This window comes from Mustelus asterias, unplaced genomic scaffold (assembly GCF_964213995.1).
Source record: "Mustelus asterias unplaced genomic scaffold, sMusAst1.hap1.1 HAP1_SCAFFOLD_366, whole genome shotgun sequence".
NCBI classification, from domain to species: domain Eukaryota; kingdom Metazoa; phylum Chordata; class Chondrichthyes; order Carcharhiniformes; family Triakidae; genus Mustelus; species Mustelus asterias.
In genome coordinates, this window is record NW_027590324.1 from 75,225 (window position 1) to 95,195 (window position 19,971).

General features: G+C 48.1%; 1 protein-coding gene across 1 annotated transcript in view; it reads right to left on the bottom strand.

The window, feature by feature from the left end:
- Positions 1-8,578: 8,578 nt before the first annotated feature.
- The window catches only part of LOC144486489 (NACHT, LRR and PYD domains-containing protein 3-like), a 136,815-nt gene continuing 125,422 nt past the window's right edge, over positions 8,579-19,971 (bottom strand). Inside the window, exons 15-17 of the mRNA XM_078204533.1 lie at positions 17,198-17,368; positions 10,884-11,051; positions 8,579-9,303 (exon numbers count right to left, since the gene is read on the bottom strand). Of these exons, the coding sequence (XP_078060659.1) occupies positions 9,216-9,303; positions 10,884-11,051; positions 17,198-17,368 (427 nt within the window). The 3' untranslated portion in view covers positions 8,579-9,215. The remainder of the gene's footprint in view (positions 9,304-10,883; positions 11,052-17,197; positions 17,369-19,971) is intronic.

Consider the following 19,971-nt stretch of genomic DNA (forward strand, 5'->3'; position numbering starts at 1 on the left):
GAGGTCTAGTCACACAGGCCTTGAATTGGGGCCAGTCAGAAAGGCTGCATTATACCTCAGGTGCAAAGAACAAGTGCCTCTCCCCCACCCACCACCCTCCCCCACCCCTAATGAAACTGAACAATCCTTTCCTTCCACAAATCCCACCACCCTGTCTAAAAACACAAGTAGGACTCTGGGATGGAGAGCAAGCCTTTCCCCAGGCTCAGGAATGTGAATTTCAGCTCCCTCTCCCTCCCAAACACTTCGCAGTGAGAGAGGGAGATTGAGAATGTTACAAACAGAAACTCAGTAAAAGTAGATTGAAGCGCTGCCCTGGGCTCTCACACAGCACCGTGACATTACTGAGAGTAAAACACAGGCACTGTCCAATTGGCCAATTAAACCGGGTCCCAATCGCAGCCTTTTTCATTCCAGGCCCTTGTGAGAACTTGATCAAAACATCCTCTCTACAGCTCTGCCTTACCCTGTTCCTCTCTATATCCCATTCTCCCTTCCCTCAATCTTTGATATTTAAAATATGGATACCATTGGAGTGTGAGGAATATGGGATGGCGATGAGGAGGCACAGAGCATGAATGCACAACAAGATCCCACACACACACAGTCTGAACATGTCCAGATACAATGTGATATTTAGGTGTGGATTTCGGTAAAGCGAATGGGCAATGAGGGACTACACCTCTCCCTCTCTCTCCCTCCCTCCACCCCTCTTCCTTCCACCCCTCCCCAGTTAAAATAATGACAAGTCACTCCAGGTTTGGTGCTGTCTCTACATTTGATATGAACAGGGATACTTCCACTTCTAGCACAGTCACTCCTCTCTGTTGCTGTCTCTCTGATTCCCTCTCTTTGTTACCTCCACCATCTCTGTCCCTATCCACTCCCCTCCTCTCTCTCTCTCCTGCACTTGATGATCTATCTCTGTTCTCTCTCTCTCTGCCTGTTTATCTCCCCCTATCTCTGTGCGTACCCATCCCCCTCCTCTCTCTCTCTCTCTCGCCTGCTCTGGATAATCTCTCTGTGTCTGATGATGAATCTGGATTGAAATGCTCTCTGAAAGGTGTCTGTCTGACCATTTTAAATCATGTCACCATGTGACCACTGTTTGTGTTGATCACTGATTCACATTGAGAAATGAGGCTGGGGGCAGTGGTGGGAGATGGGAGCAATCACAGTCAGTTGTCAGTACACTGAACTTGGGGAACAGAACCACGGTCTCCCAGCAGGATAGACTGCAGGGAAAATACACACAGCAAGATCCCACAAGCAAACTGCTCTGTTACCCCCCCCCCCCCCCCGCCCCTCACTGTTACCCTCCATTTCCCATTTCTCTCTCTGATAACTCACAATCAAAGGAGAACGATGGGAGACAGAGAGAGAGAGCGAGCAGGAAAACCCACAATCACATCCTGAATAAAACGATTTATTTTTTTAAATCATCGAGTTCTCCCGCTTCAGCACTGACACTGCTTGGGAATGAACCAAATACAAAAGGACATTCTGAGGGCCCTCTGAGATTAGACGTTGAATTGAGGCCCAGTCACAGAGGCTGCATTAAACCTCGGGGACAGAGAACAGTTTTCTCCCCCTTCCCCCAGTGAATGAGGACAATCGTCTCCAGCCCCGAAACTTCCCCAGACACGACTGGAAGGAGTGAGAGGGAAAAGGGAGCCAGTGATCCCCAGACCCTGCCCCTTCCACCCTCCCCCCACCATTAAAACAACAAATCACGTTGGGATTTTCTCTGACATTTATACAAGATGCAACATCGAAACAAATGGATGGAGCAGCGGAGAAGAATTGCAGGAAAGTGAGTGGAAAAGGGACCCACAACTTTCTCCCTCGCCATCTCTCCCTCCTGTTCACTCCCCTTCCCTCTCTCCCATTCTTTCTCCCTCTCTGTCTCCTAACCTCTCCCTCCTTCTCCACCTCATTCTCTCCCCCTCACTCTCTCTCTCTACCCTTCAATCTCTCCCCTTCACTCGCTTCCCCTCACATCCTATCCCCCTCACTCTCTCTCCCCCTCTCTCCCCCTCACTCCTCCCTCATTCTCACCTACCCTCAGTCTGTGCCCTTCACACTCTCTCACTCCCCTCACTCTCTCTCTTCCCCTCACTCTCCGTCCACCTGCTCTCCCTACGCACCCTCCCCCTCCCTTCTGCACCCTACCCCCTTCCTCGCCCTTCCTCCCCCTCCCTCACGCACCCTCCCTCACTCTCCCTCCCTCCCCCTCCCCCTCCCCCCTTCCTCCCCCCTTCCTCCCCCCTTCCTCCCCCCCTCTCATGCACCCTCCCCACCCACTCCCTCCCCCTCCCTTACGCACCCTCCCCCTTTCTCCCCCCTTCCTCCCGCTTCCTCCCCCTTCCTCCCCTCCCTCACGCACCCTCCCCCACGCACCCTCCCCCTCCCTCATGCACCCTCCCACCTCCCCCTCCCTCATTCACCCTCCCCCTCACTCTCCCCTCCCCCTCCCTCACTCTCCCTCCCCCTCCCCCTCCCTCACTCTCTCTCCCCCTCCCCTCCCCTACCCTCTCCCTCACTTTCTCTCCCCCCTCCCTCACTCTCTCTCCCCCGCCCTCACTCTGTCCTCCCTCCCTCTCTCTCTCTCCCCCGCACCCTCCCTCATTCTTTCCCCTTCCTTCACTGTCCCTCACCCCCTGCCTCACTCTCCCTCCCCCCCCTCCCCCTACCCCCTCCCTCACTCTCTCTCCCCCCTTCCTCGCTCTCTCTCCCCCTCCCTCACTTTCTCCCCCCCTAACTCTCTCTCACCCCCTCCCACACTCTCCCTCCCCCCTCCCTCACTCTCTCTCCCCTCTCTCTCACTGACTCTCTCACCCCCTCCCTCACTCTCTTTCACCCCCTCCCTCACTCTCTCTCACCCCCTACCTCACTCTCTCTCAACCCCTCCCTCACACTCTCTCACCCCCTCCCTCACACTCTCTCACCCCCTCCCTCACTCTCTCTCACCCCCTCCCTCACTCTCTCTCACCCCTCCCACACTCTCTCCCCCCACACACTCTCTCCCCCTCTCTCACTCTCCCCCCTCACTCCCCCCTCACCCTCACTCTCCCCCCATTCTCCTCCTCACTCGATCCCCCGCTCACTTTCTCCCCCTCACTCACACTTCACCTCCTTCCCCTCACTCCGCTCCCCTCACGCTCTGCCCGACACTCTTTCCCCGGCACTCTCTCTCCCCCTTGCTCTCTCCTCAACAATCCTTCACCATCACTATCTCCCCTCACTCTCACTCCCCATTCTCCCTCACTCATCTTCACCGACTCCCTCCTCACTCCCTCTCCCCTCATGCTCTTTCCCCGGCACACTCTCCCATCTCTTACTCTCTCCCTTCATTCTTTCCCTGTTCACTCTGATCCCCCTCACTCTCATCCCCCTCACTCTCCCTTCCTTCTCTCTCCTCTCACTCTCTCTCCATCATTCTCTCTTCATCCACTCTCGCCCTCCCACCCTCTCCCCTCAGTCTCACCCTTCACTCTCCCTAACCTGACTCTCCCCTCACACTCTCACCCGTTCAATCTCACCTCCTCATTCTATCTCCCCGCACTGCCTCACTCTCTCCCCTTCACTCTCCCCCTCACTCTTTCCCCCCTCAAACTCTCTTCCTCTCACTCTCCCTCCCGAAACACTCCCCCCTCACGCTTCCACTCACTATCTCTCCACCTCACTCCCTCCCCTTCATGACCTCGCACACTTCCCCCTCACTGTCTCCTCCCCACTTAATTCTCCCTCACCCTCTCTAACCCTCACTCACTGCCCTTCATTCTCTCCCCCTGAATCCCTTCTCCTTCACTCTCTCCCCCTCAGTCTCTGCCCTCACACTCTCCCCTTTACTTTCTCTCCCTTAGTCTCTCTCCCCTCACACTCTCTCCCCTCACACATTCCCCTCATTCTCCCCCTCACTTTCTCCTCCTCAATCCCTTCCCCTTCAATTTCTCCCCCTCAGTCTCTGCTCTCACACTCTCCCGCGTCACACTCTCCTCTCTACTTTTCCTCCCTTAGTTTCTCTCCCCCTCACTTTCCCCCTCATTCTCTTCCCCCTCACTGTCTTCCCCCAGTCTCTCCCTTCACACTATCCCGCCTCAGACACTCCCCTTTACTGTCCGTCCCCTCAGCCTCACTCCCCTTATTCTATCTCCCTGTCTCTCGCTTCCCCTCTCGTTTCCCCTCACTTTCTCCCCCTCAATCTTTCTCTCCTCCTCTCTCATTTCTCCTCACCTTCTCTAACTTCCCCTCACTCTCTCTCACTTCCCATCACCCACTCCTCCTCAATCTATCTCCCTCAGTCTGACTCCCCTCACTCGCCCTCCGCCCTCCCCACTCGCTCTTCCCATCACTCTCTCCCCTCCCTATCTCTCCCTCACTCTCCCCCCACTCGCTCTTCACCTACTCTCCCCGACTACCGCTACCCTCACTCTATCTACCCTCACATTTTCCCCCACACAATCACTCCACTCACCCTCTCTACCCCTCACAATATCTCCCGTTCAATCTCTGCATCTCACTATTCCCCGAAATATCTTCCCCCTCACTCTCTCCCCTGCACCCTCCCACTCACTGTATCCCCCTCACCCCCTCAATCTACCTCTCAGTCTCTTCTCCCTCACCCTCTCGTCCCCTCACTCACTCCCCCTCTTTCTTCCCCCTCAATTTTCCCTCACTCCCTCTCCTTCACTTTCCCCTCACGATCTCCGCTCAACCTCTCTCCGCCTTTCTTTCTTCCCCTCACTTACTCCCCTCACTCTCTCCCCTTCAGTCTCCTCTCACTCTCTCACTTCACCTTTTCTCCACCTCACTCCTTCCCCCTCATTCTCTCATCCCTCACTTTCTTGCCCCTCACTCCCTCCCTCCTCCTCACTCTCTCGCCCTCACTCTCTCCCCCTCAGTCTCCACCCTCGCACTCTCCTGCCTCACACTTTCGCCTTAACTTTTCCTCTCTTAGTCTCCCCCTTCAGACTTTTCCATCATGCCATTCCATCTCAGACACTCTCCCTTACCTTCCCTCCCCTCAGTCTCTCTCTTACTCACGCTCCCTCCCCTCACTCTTTTCCCTTCACTCTCTCACGCTTCCCCTCTCTCTCTCTTCCACAATCTATCTCCCCATCACTCTGTCTCCAATCTCTTTTTTCCCCTCACTCGCCCACCGCTCTCCCCTCACTCGCTCTGCCCATCACTCTCTCACACCTCACTCCATCTCCCTTCGCTCTGGACCCTCACTCACTCTCTTCACTTCCTCTGCCCATTACTCTTTCCCCTCATTCTCCCTCCTGACTCTCTTTCCCTCACTCACTCAATTTTTCTCCCCTTCCCCTCTCTCTTCACTCAATCTACCTCCCATTGCGCTCTCTCCTCACTCTCTCCCCGTCATTCCCTCTCCCCCCTCTGACTCTCTCTCCCTCATTCACTCACCTTCCCTCCCCTCTCTTCACTCAATCTGTCTCCCATTGCTCCCTCCCCTCACTTATGTCCCTCCCTATCTCTCCCCTCACTCTTCACCTACTCTCCTGCTCACAATCCCTCCCCTCATTCTATCTTCCCTCACATTTTCCGCCTCACAATCACTCCCCTCACCCTCTCTACCCCTCACAATATCCCCCGTTCAATCTCTGCATCTCACGTTATTCCTCTAAATCTCTTCCCCCGCACTCTCCCCCTCTTTCTCCCTCACTCTACCTCTCATTCTCTTCTCCCTCAGCCTTTTGTCCCGTCGCACCCTCCCCAATTTCCCCCCTCACTCTCCCCCTCATTCTCTACCCCCTCACTCTCACACCAGCTCGCTGTCCCTGACACACTCTCACCTTCACTCTCTCACTCCTCGCACACTGTCCTCTTACTCTCTCCCCATCACTCTCTCTCCTCATTATCTCCCCTCACCATCTCTCCCCCTCACTCGCTCTTAATCTATTCCCTCCTCACTCACTCCCCTCACACTATCTCCCATTGCCCTCTCCCCTCACACTCTCCCTTCTCTCTCCCCTCACCCTCACTCCCCCCTCACTCACTCTTCACCTATCCTCCCCCTCACTCTTTGTGCTCACTCTCTCTCTCATTGAGTGTATTTAAGACAGAAATAGATATGTTCTTGATTGGTAAGGGGATCAAATGTTATGGGGAAAAGACGGGAGAATGGGGTTGGAAACTTATCAGCTGTGATTAAATGGTGGAGGAGACTCGATGAGCAGTATAGCTGAATTCTGCTCCTGTATCTTATGGTCTTTTCAGTTTCACGCTCACTGTTAGCTACAGTATTTACACTATTCCCCCGCTCTTTATTAGCTTGTGTACGTATTAGTTTCAGCATTCCAATGATTCACAATTAGCATTTAACTAATGAACCAACAAGCATTTAATTGTAAATAACTACAGTTATACAGATGATAAAATTAAGAATATTCATCACAATTACAGAGCAACAGCATTAACCCTTTCTCTTCCAAGACTCAATAACATAGATCATGTCACATACTGAGCAGTATTCAGTTAAAACTAGCACAGACGAGACAACACCAGAAAGTTAATTTAAATTGCAATGATAGATGATATGAATAGTTTGGTCTGAAGAAATGATACTAATTTGAAAGTGATTAATTCATAGTCTTTGAAGAATTTCCCCAATTCAATGTGACGATTTTAATGATATAGAATATCTACCCACTTTTCAGCGCTGGCATCGGCAACTGTAGAAGAATGAAAAGAAACAATCTGGCAAATAGCAGGTAATATCTGTCATGGTAAAATAAACAGTTTGATAAATAATGGGAATATCTGACATCATGCATCTGTGCTGAGATCTTTGGGATAATCCAAAATAAATCATACATTCAGAAATTACCTAAAGCTGAGATGAGTGTGCAGGGACAGAGTGAAATTGTGAATTCTAGCTTTCTATGCTATAGCTCTGCATCTGCTCAGTGAGATATAAGGAACAAGGAAAGAGGAAACTACATTTCCGAGGCTCCGATCCTGTGCAATACTGCGCCAGTATTCCTTTTTTTGCTTTCGTTCGAGGGATGTAGGTTTCAGAGGAAATGTTACTACTTGTTGTCCAATTAAATTTTCATTTGGCTACAGCGTGCTGAGAATTCGTTAACCGCTGTAGTCCGTGTGTTTGTTGCTTGTTGTGGTTTGTGATGTGTGTTTCTCTGGGTGTATGGCGGCATGTTGTGAGTCTTTAAGAGAGATTCTGTGTTTCTCTCTCTGTCAGTCTCTGTGTGTCAGTATGTGGATTTCTATGTGTGGTTTCGAGAGGGTGTGTTTTTCTGTCCCTGTGAGCATATGTATAAGTGAATGTGTGTGGGGGTGTCAGTTTGTGTCTGTGTGTGAGTGTGGAGGGATGTGTATAGGATGTGCAGATGTGTGTATGTGTATGATCATGTGTGTGTATGTCTGTGTGAGAGTTTCCATGATTATGTCTGTGTGTGTGTCCGTGTGAGATTGTTTCCATGATTGTGTGTGTATGTGTGTCTGTGTGAGGTAACGCTTGCGATTGTGTGTTTTTACGTGGGGATGTCAGTGCCTGTGTGAGATTGAGATTATAAAACAGAAAAACATTCCATCTTTGGAACAGAATCACTTTAACCAACTTGTGCATTCGAGATGTTAACAGTTCCAGAAATAATTGAAGCAACATTTATTGTGTGAATGTGTGTTGTGGGTTATGGAATGGTCACCCTGCTTCAACACTGAAACTTTGCCTAATAAATATGTGGGAACTTTTGTTGAGGTTGATAATTGGCAGAGTAAACGGGAGGGACGAGAGTGGAACGAGAGCATTTAGATTCCAACTGAGCTGCTCTCTGTATCACCGAAACCTGTGGAATTGTAGAGAAAGAGCTGCAAAAGGGGAATCGTTTGTTTGGAAATTATTTTCTGTTCGAGCACGGCCAAAATGTGAGTAAAGTTTGTAATTGTGTCTCAAAATGTTTGTATTTCCAATTTTCAAAGAATCAGTCTGTGAGATTGAGACAATTATCTTGGAAACATTAAAAGAACCGTTGGCAAGATCCACTGTGTAAGATTAAAACTGACAATGTCTGGCACAGGAATTACAGAGTGCAGCACAGTTTACCCACTCCCATTCTGAATGGGATTAGTGTCTGATAACTGCACCAAATGTACACATTACAGTCTGAGATCATCCCCAACTACAATCTCCAGACAATATCTCCCATAGGGAATGAGGGAACAGAGTTCATGTACAGTGTCTGGTAATAAAAGGGTTAATTCACTAGCCGAGGTTCCTGCTGCAAACTCCAATCCCTGTCAATATTGTTCAATATTCACGCTGCAGTAACCGGTTCCCAGATGCAGACATGGGACTTACTGAACTATTTTATAGAAACCCTACAGTGCAGAAAGAGGCCATTTGGCCCATCGAGTCTGCACCGACCACAACCCCACCCAGGCCCTACCCCCATATCCCTACAGATTTACCTGCTAATCCCTCTAACCTACACATCTCAGGATACTCAGGGGGAATTTCAGCATGGCCAATCAACCTAACCTGCACATCTTTGGAATGTGGGAGAAAACCAAAGCACCCGGAGGAAACCCACGCAGACACGAGGAGAATGTGCAAACTCCACACAGACAGTGACCTAAGCCGGGAATCGAACCCAGGTCCCTGGAGCTGTGAAGCAGCAGTGTTAACCACTGTGCTACCGGGTGCCGCCCTTGTCTGTGGTTCACAAAAAGCAGCGCCTGCGGTACTTGTAGCGACCAGAAGATGGTGGCATTGTGTCACTTTAATCACCAGATCGTGAAAGAGGTTTTGAGGAGAGGCTGGTGGAGTCTTTAATTCATTCACAGAGACCGAGAGGAAACTCTGACAAGATTGACCAATCTGCCCTCTGCTGGGTAAAGTCAGAATCACACACACTGTTCTCTCTCTGGAGAATGATCTTTGCTGCTCCCTTTTGAAAGGAGGGTGAAGACTCTGTTGCTGAGAACACTGACAACACATTGCTGCTTAAACAATGGTTTGCAGCAATCTTTCCTTCAATGTGGAGACTAAAACTACAACAGTTTTCCAGCTGGGAAACCAGGTAAGCAGGGAAATCAGTGCCAGGCTGGAGGGGCTGATGGAATAGGGAGGGAGCGGGGCAGGAATGAAGGGTTTGGAAGGAGCTGTCGAAGAACTTCACAATTCAGGATTTCACTGTAACCGGTGGAGCAGCAATGTTCATAGACTGAAATGTTCACACTGTCACTCTCAGTCCCCGTCTCGACCCACGCAGCAACTCCAGCTGTCTCTTTCCATTTGGACTGAACTGATTTAACTCCAGCCTGAAACAGATTAAAGATGAAACAGGAAATAAACAGATTGAACAACAGAGTAAATAACAGGAGACTGGAGTTAATGGGACAAACCTTCTGGTTGCTGGGTCGCCAGAGACTCAGACACACAACTTAAGATGAGCATCAGGACCCTGTGGATGTCCTGACCCACTGATCCACGGAGGAATTGATCCAGAGGTATTAACTACTATTGGGGAATTCCCCTGCTGCAGTTACAGTCAGAGACTTGGGACAGATCCACAAAGTTTACCTGGATAGTTACTCAGGTAATGTTAGACAGCTCACCACCTGGGCTAATACCTGAATAGCACAACCGAGTCCCCCAATCACTTCCCACTGATCCCCATACTCCACTTACCACAACCGGACTAGACCCACTCCCCCCAACTGATCCCTACCTCTCCTCCAACCCGACTACCTCCCACTAGCCCTTGAACAAATCTGACTAAACATCCCAACTTGGGCTCATCTTGACACAACTTCTCCTCACCTGACTTAGGAACATAGAAGATAGGAGTGGCACGGTAGCACAGTGGTTAGCACTGCTGCTTCACAGCTCCAGGGACCTGGGTTCGATTCCCGGCTCGGGTCACTGTCTGTGTGGAGTTTGCACATTCTCCTCGTGTCTGCGTAGGTTTCCTCCGGGTGCTCCGGTTTCCTCCCACAGTCCAAAGATGTGCGGGTTAGGTTGATTGGCCATGCTAAAATTGCCCCTTAGTATCCTGAGATGCGTAGGTTAGAGGGATTAGTGGGTAAATCTGTAGGGATATGGGGGTAGGGTCTGGGTGGGATTGTGGTCAGTGCAGACTCGATGGGCCGAATGACCTCTTTCTGTACTGTAGGGTTTCTATGAGCAGGAAGCGGCCATTTGGCCCTTCAAACCTGCTTCATCATTCATCCCAATCATGGCTGATCGTCCACCTCAATAGCCTCATCCTGCTTTCTCCCCGTAACCTTTGATTCCATTCGCCCCAAGTGCTATATCCAGCCGCCTCTTGAATACATTCTTGACTAAGCCTCTGACTTAAACTCATTACCCCAGAACCAACCCACCCCACTACCCTCTTCGAAGCTATTAACCAACCCCAACCCCCCCCCCCACCACACAACCACATATGTTTCGATCCCAACAACATGACCAACTCCCAGCCACCATCTAAACTTACTATTAACCCTCCAACCCAACACAATACAACTCCTCCACTCCCCCGACACCCAGAACTGATCCTTGAACCTTTCCCCAGTTCCCTGACTAACTATTCATCCAGCGACAAACCAACCTATTCACTACCCCAATCAACTGACATTTATGGAGCTTCCCGGGGTCTCTGTGCTGCAAATAGGGTGTGTGTTCTCTCTTCCCCAACTCTACTCTTCTCTGATGGAGCTCCCCGGGTCACAGTCCTGCAGATCGCGGAAGAAATACGCACCAGTTTCAGGTTGGGAGAATTTCCACTCATACCGGCAATCTGCTTACCACTCCTGCTGCTTGAAAGATTCAGGCCCATTTACAGTTTAAATCCATTTATATTTTAATTATTACATTAAAAATTAACACAAGCACTCACTCCATCCTCTCCAGACTCCTGCAGGTCAGTATGAGGCGACGGAGAGCAGGGACAGATTGGTCTGTGAAGGAGTTTGATTCCAGGTTCAGAAACCCCAGTGACTCATTTGTACTGAGAGCGGAGGCGAGATCCTCAGCACAAGAATCCGTGAGACCGTTATTATACAGACTGGAGACAAGAGAGAGAAATAAGAGGAATCAGGGTAAATCCCCTGTGTTTTAAATAATACTGTTAATAACAATAATAATGTATTGTATGAGACATTCCAAAAACACAACTTGCATTTCTATAGAATGAGTAAATACTCAATGCTGAAAATGGAACATAAATAAACTTGAAATGCGCAGCAGGTTAGGGAAATAAAAACAGGGGTAAAGTTTGAGCTTCCATTGGAACTGGGAACGGGCAGTGAATTGACAGGTTTGAAGTGACAGCGGTGGGTGGCTGGGGAAGAAACAAAGAAAGGACAAACTGGAATTACAGGAGTGATTAAATGATAAAAGTGATGATGGGACAGGACCATAATCACAGGATCCCCATGTCCTTCCTCGGAGTGGCTCGGGAGGGACATGGGACGGTCAGTGGTTTGGGAATGCAGTTTGTGGTGAGGTTGAAGATAATGGCTGTGATTTTACCAGAAGCTCTGAAGTCCCAGCATGGGGATTGGAAATGGGTGGTGTGTCCGTGTGGGCAGGATAGGCAGAGTTATGAAGGTGATATTGTCAGAGGCGGGCAATTAACGGATGGCAGGCAGGGGGAGAAGTTCACTTTTTAACCTGGTGTTGTGAGACTTCTTACCGTCTCTAAAGGAAGCCAGCAGGACTTTCAAACACAGCAGCTCTGGAGGGGGCAGCGAGGGAGCTCTGCTTACTGAATGAGGGGCTAAAATGACAGAAAGTGGAGCAAGGGTTGCTCCCCAATCACTAATTCCTCCCTGGAGGGGCTCCTCCCGGCTGCTCAGGCTTGGAGCGAGGTCCTGTTCCCTCAGGATGGGAGGAGAAGATTATCCCATCGGTACAAGCCAGTCTGGATGGAGATTGCTGGGAGGTGAGCAGGTTTGAAACACGTGGTTACAGAGTGGAAAAGGATCAATGTCCTGATGTGATCTGCCACGGTGAGTGCAGCACAGCCTGATATGTGAATAAGGATGAGGGTGAAATTGCAGAAAGAACATCTCCACCCAGACACTGGCAGTGCAAAGGCAGCAGCATTGACTGTCAGAGACATGTCCGTTAGGCTGGCACCAGCATAGGCTCGAGCAGGGCTGACCAACATATTCACTGGGCAAACACACGTCAATGTTTTTCTCACTCAAGGAGCCGAAGAGTAAATTTCAGAATGATAAAGTTTGGCACAGCAGAAATTTCAATTAAAAACTAAACTGAGATATGAAAAGAAACAACTTGCTGAGCACAATAATGAGTAATAAATAAAGATGATTATTAGAGTTTAATCCTCATCAATCACAAATTGTTTCTCTCCCACATTTGCTGCAGATCGGCTCAAAAACCTATCAGCAGCAAACATGGGAAAGAAACGGGATGTGATTGGAGGAGCAGCTCCATGCAGATCCTTCCATTCAAACTGAACTGTGTGACTGAGATTCTGGAAACTCGCTCCGGGGGCCGCATTGAGGGGCTTCGAGGGTCACATTCGCCCCTTGGTCCACACGTTGGACAACCCTGGGCTTCTGCATGTGTTTGATGGGTGAGTAACAATTTGGGTGTTTGGAAAGAGAGCAAACATCATCAGGGAATGAGTGAAGAAGAGTGGAGACATCCAGGTCTTGCCATCCTTACACCAATGGAAGATGAAGTGCTGGATCAGGAAGGCCTGGGGGCAGAGTGGGTAATTACTGCTGGTGAGATGGGTTGAGTGGGTGGCCTAATGAATGGGCACATGAGAGCGTCTGGTGAGGACAAAACATAGAGCTTGTGTATCCATCACTGATCAGAGAGAGCAGTCTGAAGGACGTATTGGGATAGGAACAAAATAACTAGGAGCGGCAGAAGGCCATTCAGCCCCTCGTGCATACTCCATCACGGTTCATCTAACTGTAGTCTCAACTCTTTTCCCTGTCGCTCCCCCATAACCCTTGGTTTGCTTCTCAATCCAAAATCATTCTGAACTCAGCCTTGAATATATTCAATGACTCTGCCGCCACAAATCTCCAGGGAAGAGAATTCCACTGACCAGCCACCATCTAAAAAAAACAAATTCCTCCTCATCTCAGTCTTAAGGGACTGACAATTACATTTTAAAATCTGTCCCCTTGTTCTGGTCTCACTGATACAAGAAACAGACTCTCAGCAACCACCCTGTCTCATTCCCTCAATGCGATCACCTTTTAATCTTCTGAACTTTCATAGATATTGCTCCAATTTGCTCAAATTTTCCTCGTAAAATTAGCCTCTCCATCCCAGGAATCAGCCGAGTGAACTTTCGCTCAACTGGTTCTAATACAATTCTATCCTTTTTAAAGTAAAGAGCTCAACACTATACACATTACTCCAGTTGTGATCTAATGAAGGTCGTGTAAAGCTGCAGCAAAACCTTCTTACTCTTACCTTCCATTCCTATTGCAATAAGAACGTTAAGACACAGGAACAGGAGTCATCCATTCTGTCCTTCAAATCCACTCCATCATTCAATGTGACCATGGCTGATCCTCTACTTCAACACCATTTCCAACATTATCCCTGCATTCCTTGATTCACCAGCATTCTAATGGGAAACAAATACCCCTCATCTCAGCCTAAATAACTGCCCCTTATTCTCAGACTGTGTCCCAGGTTTCAGACCCTCCAGCAAGGGGAAACATCCTTTCTGCATCTGGCCTATTGAACCCCGTAAAATAGTGTAGGTTTGAATAGGTTCAGCTATCATTCTTCGAAAGGCCTGAGAATAAAGTGTTTTGTTCCTCATAGGACATCCCATCTGTCCCTGGACCTATTTTAGTGAACCTTCTTTACATGCCAAGTACATCTTTGCTTCGGGCAGGAGACCAAAACTGTACACAATACTCCAGGTTGGTCTCAGCAAGGCTGCGTATAATTGCAGGAAGGCATCTTTTTCCTTAACTCAAATCCTCTTAGAATAATGGCTAACATACCATTTGTTACCTTAATTGTTCACATCTTAGCTTTCAGTGCCTCATGAACAAGGACATCAAAATATCTTTGGAGTTGTCTTAATGTCTGTTTTTCCTACAAAATTAGATAACCTCACATTTTACCACCTTGCAGTCCAGCTGGTAAACTTTTGGCCACTCCCTGAGCATCCCCTTGAAACATCTTTGCATCCTCCTCACAACGCAGATTTCCACCTAGTTTTCTATTAATTGCAAATTTGCAAATATTATATTTGATCCTCACATCCATATCATTGATATAGATTCTGAATAGCTGAGACCCAAACACTGATCCCTGCCGTACTCCACTAGTTAGAGGCTGTCAACCCAAAAATAACCCATTTATTCCAACTCCTTGTTTCTGTCCACGAACCCGTTCTCAATCCATGCTGGTACATTCCTCCCAATCCCAAGTTTCTTTAATTTTCCAATTTTCTTTAATAACCTTTTGTGTGTGAATCATGCAACTATAGAACCCCTAGTGTAGGAGGTCGGCATTCGGCCCATCGAGACACTCTGACGGAGTTTCGTACCAAGATCCGCTCCCCATAAGATCACAAATTTACTCAGGCTAATCCACCTAACCTACACATCTTGGGACACTAAGGGCAATTTTACCATGGCCAACCCATCAACCATGCATATCTTTGGAGTGTCGGAGGAAACCGGAGCACCCAGAGGAAACACACACAGACACGGGGAGAACGTGAAAACTCCACACAGTCACCCAAGGCTGGAATTGAACCCGGTTCCCTGACGCTGTGAGGCAGCAGTGCCGACCCCGGTGCCACATCTTCGCTTAATCTAATACAGTCCTTGAATTAACAGTTGGAACACTTCTGCTGCTCTTCTCCAAATAAAAGGAATGTACCAGTGGGCGAGGATATGGCAAATGGAGTATAACGTTGATAAATGTGAGGTTATACACTTTGGAGGAAATAATAACAAACGGGATTACTATCCCAATGGAAACAAATTAAATCATGCTACCGTGCAAAGGGACCTGGGGGTCCTTGTGCATGAGACGCAAAAGCCCAGTCTGCAGGTACAACAGGTGATCAAGAAGGCAAATGGGATGTTGGCCTATATCGCGAGGGGGAAAGAATATAAAAGCAGGGATGTCTTGATGCACCTGTACAGGGCATTGGTGAGGCCGCAGCTGGAATACTGTGTGCAGTATTGGTCCCCTTATATGAGGAGTGATATATTGGCATTGGAGGGAGTGAAGAGAAGGTTCAGCAGGTTGATACCGGAGATGAGGGGTTTGGATTATGAGGAGAGGCTGAGGAGATTGGGTTTGTACTCGTTGGAGTTTAGAAGGATGAGGGGCGATCTTATGGAGACTTATAAGATAATGTGGGGGCTGGATAGGGTGGAGGCGGAGAGATTCTTTCCACTTAGTAAGGAAGTTAAAACTAGAGGACACAGCCTCAAAATAAAGGGGGGTCGGTTTAAGACAGAGTTGAGGAGGAACTTCTTCTCCCAGAGGGTGGTGAATCTCTGGAATTCTCTGCCCACTGAGGTGGTGGAGGCTACCTCGCCGAATATGTTTAAAGCGCGGATGGATGGATTCCTGATCGGTAAGGGAATTAAGGGTTATGGGGATCAGGCGGGTAAGTGGTACTGATCCACGTCAGATCAGCCATGATCTTATTGAATGGCGGGGCAGGCTCGAGGGGCTAGATGGCCTACTCCTGCTCCTATTTCTTATGTTCTTATGTACTTATGTTGGAAACGCCACACATTTGCACATCACCATGTCGAACACATCTTGTTTTGTGTTTGGCACTGGAACGTGCTTCTGCAGGAAATTGTTGAATGCATTCTATGAATAAATCATCTATTCAACTTTTGACAATCTGAGCGATTTATACAGTAAATGGAAGAAGCCACAGGAGCATTGACCTACAGAGGGATCTGTGTGTACAAGTCTACAGATCCCTGAAAGTGGCAACACGGGTGCATGAGGTGGTCAAGAAGGCAGACAGCATGCTTGTGTTCATCGACTGGGGCATCGAGTATAAACGTTGGCAAGTTATGATATTTTAGTTGGCCACATTTGAATATTGCTTGCAGTTCTGTTCGCCACACTACCAGAAGGATGTGGATGATTTGGAAAGGGTGTAAAGAAGGTTTACCGGTATGTTGCCTGGTCAAGGAGGGTTAAGTTATGAGGAGCGGTTGAATAAAGACGGATAGTTTCCACAACAAAAAGGGAGGCTGAGGGGTGACCTGATGGAGGTATCCACAATTATGAGAAGCATCAATATGGTGGATAGTCAGAGACTTTTCTCCAGGGTGGAATGATCAACTACAAGGTGAGAGGGGCAAAGTTTAGGGGAGACGTGTGGGGAAGTATTTCACACTGAAGGTGTTGGGTGCCTTGAATGCACTGCCAATGGAGGTGTTGGAAGCAGGCATGATACCAATGTCCAACATGAATCTTTATAGACACATGAACAGGAGACGAACAGAGGAATAGTAACCACAAATGGGCCCAAGTTCTGGGTCTGAATAAGAATGAGGAGTCGCCGCAGGCTTGGTGGGCCGAAGGGCCTGTTACAATGCAGTATGCTTCTTTGTTCTTCTTTGTACATGAATGTTAAAATCACCTGTGATTATTGCAGTATGTTTTTACAAGATCCCATTATTTTTTCTGTGTATTGTGTCGGAGATTGTGACTGTTGTTAGGGGTCTATAAATGATTCCACAAGTGACCTTTTAACCTTGTAAATTCTTATCTCTACCCAAACTGATTCTGCATCTCGATCATTGGAACTAAGTTCACCTCGCGCTACTGTACTGACATCTGTTACTAACAGTGAGACTCCATCACATATCCTGTCCTCCATTTACTGTCATCCACTCACTCTCCCCCTTTTCACAAATCAATGGATGCTGTGTCTGGGGAGGGTTATGCACATCTGAGGAGATGGGGAGAATCTCCAAAGGTGAACCATAACATTATTCCCCCACACCCTCGACATAAAGATTTGTGGGACTGACATCCCATTACTTAGGGATCAGAGAGAGAAGCAACGGAGTCAGAGTAAAAGCAGTTTTCCTTATTCATAACTGAGGTCAATAGTAATGGGCAGTGTTTTTTATACAAATACCAGTGGTGAAATTATATTGTTGAATATTCAGTTATTATAAACACAATCTCACACAGTCTGCTACTTACTCCAGTTTCTGTATTTTGCATTCCGGATTCCTCAGAGCCACAGACAGCAGTTTCACTCCTGAATCTCCCAGTTTATTGAAACCCAGATTCAGATCTATCAGTGAGCGGTTTGTACTGAGAGCAGAGGCCAGGTCCTTGGCACAAGAATCTGAGAGATCATTATCATGGAGACTGGAGATCAGTAAGAGGAAAATAACAGGAATCAGGGTAAATCCACAGTGTTTTTAAGAATACGATCATGCAAAATAATAATCTACATTGTGGGACATTCAAGAAACACAACTTCAGTTCATCCAGAAGGCAAAATACCATCCATGCTGCAAATCTGAAATATGAATAAAATATGTTGGAAATATGTTGGATAAATGCGTCGTGGTCCATTTTGGCAGGTCAAATGGGATGAAGTACAATATAAAGGGAAAGACTCTTAGTACTGTAGAGGATCAGAAGGACCTTGGGGTCCGGGTCCATAGGACTCTGAAATCGGACCCGCAGGTGGAGGAGGTGGTTAAGAGGCGTATGGTGTGCTGGCCTTCATCAATCGAGGGATTGAGTTTAGGAGTCCGGGGATAATGATGCAGCTATATAAGACCGTCGTCAGACCCCACTTGGAGTACTGTGCTCAGTTCTGGTCGCCTCACTATAGGAAGTATGTGGAAAAGATTGAAAGGGTGCAGAGGAGATTTACAAGGATGTTGCCTGGATTGAGTGGCAAGCCTTATGAGGATAGGCGGAGGGAGCTCGGTCTTATCTCCTTGGAGAGAAGAAGGATGAGAGGAGACCTAATAGATGTGTATAAGATGTTGAGAGGCATAGATCGGGTGGACTCTCAGGGGCTTTTTCCCAGGGTGGAAATGTCTGCTAAGAGAGGACACAGGTTTAGGGTGCTGGGGGGTAGGTACAGGGGAGATGTTAGGGATAAGTTTTTCACACAGAAGGTGGTGGGCGAGTGGAATCGGCTGCCATCAGCGGTGGTGGAGGCGAACTCAATAGGGTCTTTTAAGAGACTCCTGGATGAGTACATGGAGCTTAATAGGATGGAGGGTTATAGGTACGTCTAGAAGGTAGGGATGTGTTCGGCACAACTTGTGGGCCCCGAAGGGCCTGTTTTGTGCTGTAGTTTTTCTATGTCTCTATGTTTCTATGAAATTCTCAGCAGGACAGGCAGTATCTGTGAAGACAGAAACAGATTTAGTTTCAGTTCAATTAGCTAAAATTAGAACTTGGAAGTAGCAGTGAATTAAATTGTTTTAAGGGACAGGGAGCTGGGGATAGGATGGTGGCAAGGAAAGAACAAAATGGAAGTGCTGGAGTGATCAAATGTCAAAAAGGATGATGGTGAAAGGGAAAAGTACAGGATTCCCATGCCCTTACCCTGAGGGAGGGACCTGGGATAGTCCGTGGCTCAGGAATGGAGTGTGTGGTTTTGTTGAAGATAATGTGAGGGAAACTTTTCCACGATGCCAGTGGTACGGGTCTGGAATGTACAGTCTGGAAGTGTGGTGGAAGCGGGCTGATTCGAGGCATAACAGAGGGCAGTGGATGAACATTCGAATGAAACAATGTGCAAAGATACGAGGAGAAGGCAGTAGAACGAGACAAATTCCTAATCCTAGTTTGGTGAGCCGGTGCAGACACATTTCGCCTCGTGGTGCTCCACAATAATTCTGTGAAGATAATGGTTGGAAATGTATCGATATTTTAACTGGCAGCTGGTGATGTTGCAGTGTAAACCGGGTTAGGTAATTTAGCCAGTGTCCACAAAGGGCCATTGGTATCTCTCTCAGGTAGAATCAGAGGATTGTTACAGAGCAGAAGGAGACCAGTCCGCCCATCTCTCTGCACTGACTCTCTGAATGAGCAATTTACGAAGTGTCATTCCCCCAAATTCTCCTCGTAACCCTGCACTTTCTTCCTTTTATGATAATAATCCAATTCACTTTGGGCACTTTCAACCGAACATGTCTCCACCACACTCTCAGACAGTGAATTCCAGCCATTAACCACTCACTGCAGGGGAAGTCCCAGTTCAGGCAATGCTGGCACCAGCAGCAATTTCATAGGCAGCATCTCTGGAGAGACCAGTGAGGAAGACTTGGTTACTGAACACAGGGCTGAAATGAGAGGAGGAAGGTTAAACTCAATTCAATGATGCACTTGGCAATACTTGGCCGTGTTCCCCGTGGCTACCTGAGTTTGAAGGCAAATTTTTGTTCTCTCAGGACTGGAGAGTATCTGCCACATCAATCCAAGTATAACGGGATGGAGATTGCTGGAGACCTGAGTAGGCGTGGGTTATATGGTTGCATGAGGCAAAATGAATAACTTGCTAAGTTCTGACAATTTGGTGAAGCATATGAAAGCATGTAAGCTGAGGCATATGGGGTTGAATGAAAATGAAAGTGAAATGGTTGAAAGGTCATCCCCACACAGACACAGGCAATGCCCAGACAGCAGCATCGCCTGTCACATACATGTCAGCCTCTCTCTGCAGGGTTCGTTAGTCAGATAACTCGAGCACTGTGAGAATGGGATGGTCACAGGCAAGAGGCTTTCCCTGCGTAGACATGATGGTCAGTCAGGTTGTCACCAGCATAGGCTTGTGTCTTTGATGGGAGAGTAACAATGGAACTTTATGTGTCTTTTGAAGAGCACGAAACGTCAGGAAATGAAGTAAAAAAGGTGACAGCGTCCAGATCTTGTAATCCTTACATCTATAATTAGCAGCTCTGCAGCTGGGAGAACAGCAGATAGTGTGGGAAATCGCTGATTGT